General features: G+C 36.5%; 1 protein-coding gene across 1 annotated transcript in view; it reads left to right on the forward strand.

The window, feature by feature from the left end:
- Nucleotides 1-986: 986 nt before the first annotated feature.
- Nucleotides 987-3,523, forward strand: part of LOC107103390 (rho GTPase-activating protein 19-like) — a 26,660-nt gene continuing 24,123 nt past the window's right edge. Inside the window, exon 1 of the mRNA XM_015403083.1 lies at nt 987-1,062. Within this exon, the coding sequence (XP_015258569.1) occupies nt 1,019-1,062 (44 nt within the window). The 5' untranslated portion in view covers nt 987-1,018. The remainder of the gene's footprint in view (nt 1,063-3,523) is intronic.

The following is a 3,523-nucleotide window of genomic DNA, read 5'->3' on the forward strand; positions in this document are numbered from 1 at the left end:
ATATATATATATATTTATTTATATTCAGCAGTGGGCTGCTCAGTAGCATGGCAGTGGGGAAGAAACTATTTTGCAATCTGTTGGACCTGCATCGGACGCTTCGAAGCCTCTTCCCAGAGGGCAGCAGGGAGAACGGTCCATGGTGGGGTGTGAAGGGTTATTGATGATGTAACAGGCTCGTGACACGCAGAGCTGGGATAAAATGTCTTTAATGGAGGGAAGAGGAGCCCCGATGATCTTCTCTGCTGTTCTCACCACTCTCCTCACTTTCTTCCAGTCTGAGGCGATGCAGCCTCCACACCACACAGTGAGACAGCTGGTCAGAACGCTCTCTATGGTGCTTCTGTAGAAGGTGGGGAGGAATGGTGGGGGCAGGTGGTTAAGTTAAATAGCAGATTCTTATAAACACAGTGGCAGTTTGGACTCAAAGCAGAGTAAACATAAGAAAAGAAAAATAATTTAGAAAACTTAAATCCTGTCCCAAAATCTAGATAGTTGAACGAATAATGAAAACTGAAGGTCCCAATAATATATTTGATTGTATTTTTTTTTCCTATCCTTTAAAGTCCAAGTATATGACATTCATTACACACTTTTTACAGGCTGGCTTGGTCAGTTGAAATGTGTATTTATTATATTTCATGCAATATTAACAATAACTCTTAACAAACTTTGCATAATACTTTTGCACATTTCCCTTATACGAAAAGGCTTTGACATTAGAAAATACTAAAACTAGCATCATTAAAGCAGGGCAAGGGAAAATATATAACTTGTAAGATTTATTTGTACGATATTTTAATATGAAAACAAGAATAATGGTGATAGTGATTAGGGAATTGATGTTTATAATGCAGCTTCGTGCTTTTCCTGTGATAAACAGCAAATTCAAACTGACCAATCAGAGAGAAGGCCATGCAAATCAGAGCGGCTACGTTCCGCCTACGTTGAAGAACTGACCAATGGACGCTGAGGTGGGCGGGGCTCAGGAGATAGCGGCGCAGGATTCAAACTGAACATGGCTGCGGGGAACGATGTTGATGAAAACACACAAAATAGAAGGTAAAATGAAGCTATTGCCCTCATTTGGTGTTTGTTAGTGTGGTAACGGGAGAAGGGAGGACACTTCTGAGAGCTTAGATTTAACTTTTACTTCTTCTTCTATCAGTTTTATTTGTGTTTTGTCTCGCGAAAAGCAATAACAGCTTTGTAGGTAAGCTAACCAGTTAGCAGAATGATGTTCACTTTCTCTGACGTTTAAGACTATAGCAGGAGACAGGATACCGCGTGGGAGTTTTTCTAAATGTTTACCGACATTAAAACAAGTGGATGAACAAATAAAGGTGTGGAGTCTGACGTTAGCATCTGTTTCCCAGCTTTAGCTTCCCTTTAGAGCACAGCTTTATCCATGGATGCTAAACTTGGACCAGTTTGAACCCACAGCTGTGCTTAAATCCAACCTAAACATTCCTGACATGCAGTTTGTGATGTTTAAAGCTAAATTTGTTAAAGAAAAATCTAAATAACTCAAAAAAAGTCCCAATTAGCATGTTTTCAAAACAAAAACAGGACATTGTAGGACTGCTGTATAAAACCTCGAACTCAAAGCTATTTCTGACACTGAATAGAAAATGTTACCTGGATGGGAAGCTAAACTTCTTTTAAACTTGGAAATAAAGTCCAGTTGATTGTTTTATTTTATTTTATTTGGAACGCTATTAAAGAGCTTTTTCTGAAATGAGCACATTGTCCTTCATAATATTTTTGGTTTTCTTCATTTAATTTATTTATTTTTGTTTAAAGTTCACTGATTTTGAAATTTTATTTCAGTATAATATGAGAAGAAAGTCAGAATTCCGACTTTCTTCTCAAAATTCGGAATTTTATCTCAGAATTCTGACTTTCTTCTCATNATTTAGAAAACTTAAATCCTGTCCCAAAATCTAGATAGTTGAACGAATAATGAAAACTGAAGGTCCCAATAATATATTTGATTGTATTTTTTTTTTCTATCCTTTAGTCCACTGGCGTAACTTTCTAGAGGACTTTGGGCATGGAGGGGACAGTCCCCACCAAAAATTTCCACTTTTTTCCCCGCTGATTTACTTCAGCCAACAGTAACTGGGGTTGGGTGCAGCTGTCTGTGTTCAGAACGTTTTCAGTCCGTGTTTTTTCATCGCTTTCCTGCTGCTCTTGAGTCCCACCTATTGAAATATCATGGGATCTGTCGCTTTGGGACATAATATTATTTGGGGTCACTTTTCACTGTGTACAGAGTAATTACGCATAGGAGGAGAGACACAGCAACACTCAGTGATTATTAACCAGCAGCTACTTGTAATTATATGTTTAAGTAAAAGTTAGGAGACGGGTTGGTTAAAAAAACATTAGATCCGTTCGTTACACATAGGGAGCTTTTTCAGCTATAAATGGCAGCAGATTGTACATTTATATAAGTTAAAAAAGCTGGGCTTCTCAGAGGACCATTACTCAGTTTTACAGATTAAAAGTAACACATTTCTGTTGTTTTCTTATTGAACAGAGAATCAGACTGCAGAGCTTCTAGAGATCCTAAAAATGATTTTCTCTGGCATCATGATAGACAGGTTCATAAATCTGTTTTTAAACAGAGCAGAGACACAATTAGGGAGAGCTACTGATTTAAAGGTGAAATAGATTTACTGGAATATGCAACATGCAATAAAATATATCCACAAGTTTACAAGAAAAAATATGCTATGCTAAAATAAAATTTAACATATCTTTTTGTTTTTTTTTTGTAGTTCAACAAGACTCAGAAATAGCTGCAAAACCTAGACAGCCAGACTCACAGGACACAAACTTAAAAATAAAATAAAGGAAACCTGCAAGAATAAATCACAAGCACAAATAATAAAAATCAGTGTATACATTTTTTTGAAATATAAGATTCAATACTTTGGCTGTCAATGACATATGGGACAAATTTCAAAATTTAATTTTGCTGCTGTGAAGGAGGATAATCACTGATGCAGCTTAGAGGGAAGCCATGCAAGCATGGATGGATGGAAGTGAAGTTGTTTCCATACTAGGGATGCAGGATATACTGATATTGGCATCGGTATCGGCTGTTATTCGTCATTTTTTACACATTAATGTTTTTGATACCTTTATAAATAATGCACTAAAGGCAGGCATCTATCTATAACTATAAATATCAGTGTACTGTGGTACTCTTGTGTTCTCAACAATAGGAAAGCATTCAATACATACATATTTGAGCTAATTTTTGGAAAATATAAACCCTATTGAAGGCGTTTGGGTTGAGTAGATGTAGGACCATCAGCCACCACCCTTAGAGCAGGTGTAACCAAAAGTTACACCCTTGGTTTAAAGTCCAAATATTACATTCATTACACACTTTTTACAGGCTGGCTTGGTCAGTTGAAATGTGTATTTATTATAATTCATGCAATATTAACAATAACTCTTAACAAACTTTGCATAATACTTGCCTTTCTAGTACATTTGCACATTTCCCCTA

The sequence above is a fragment of the Cyprinodon variegatus genome, unplaced genomic scaffold, assembly GCF_000732505.1.
Source record: "Cyprinodon variegatus isolate N-32 unplaced genomic scaffold, C_variegatus-1.0 Scaffold1437, whole genome shotgun sequence".
Taxonomy (NCBI): domain Eukaryota; kingdom Metazoa; phylum Chordata; class Actinopteri; order Cyprinodontiformes; family Cyprinodontidae; genus Cyprinodon; species Cyprinodon variegatus.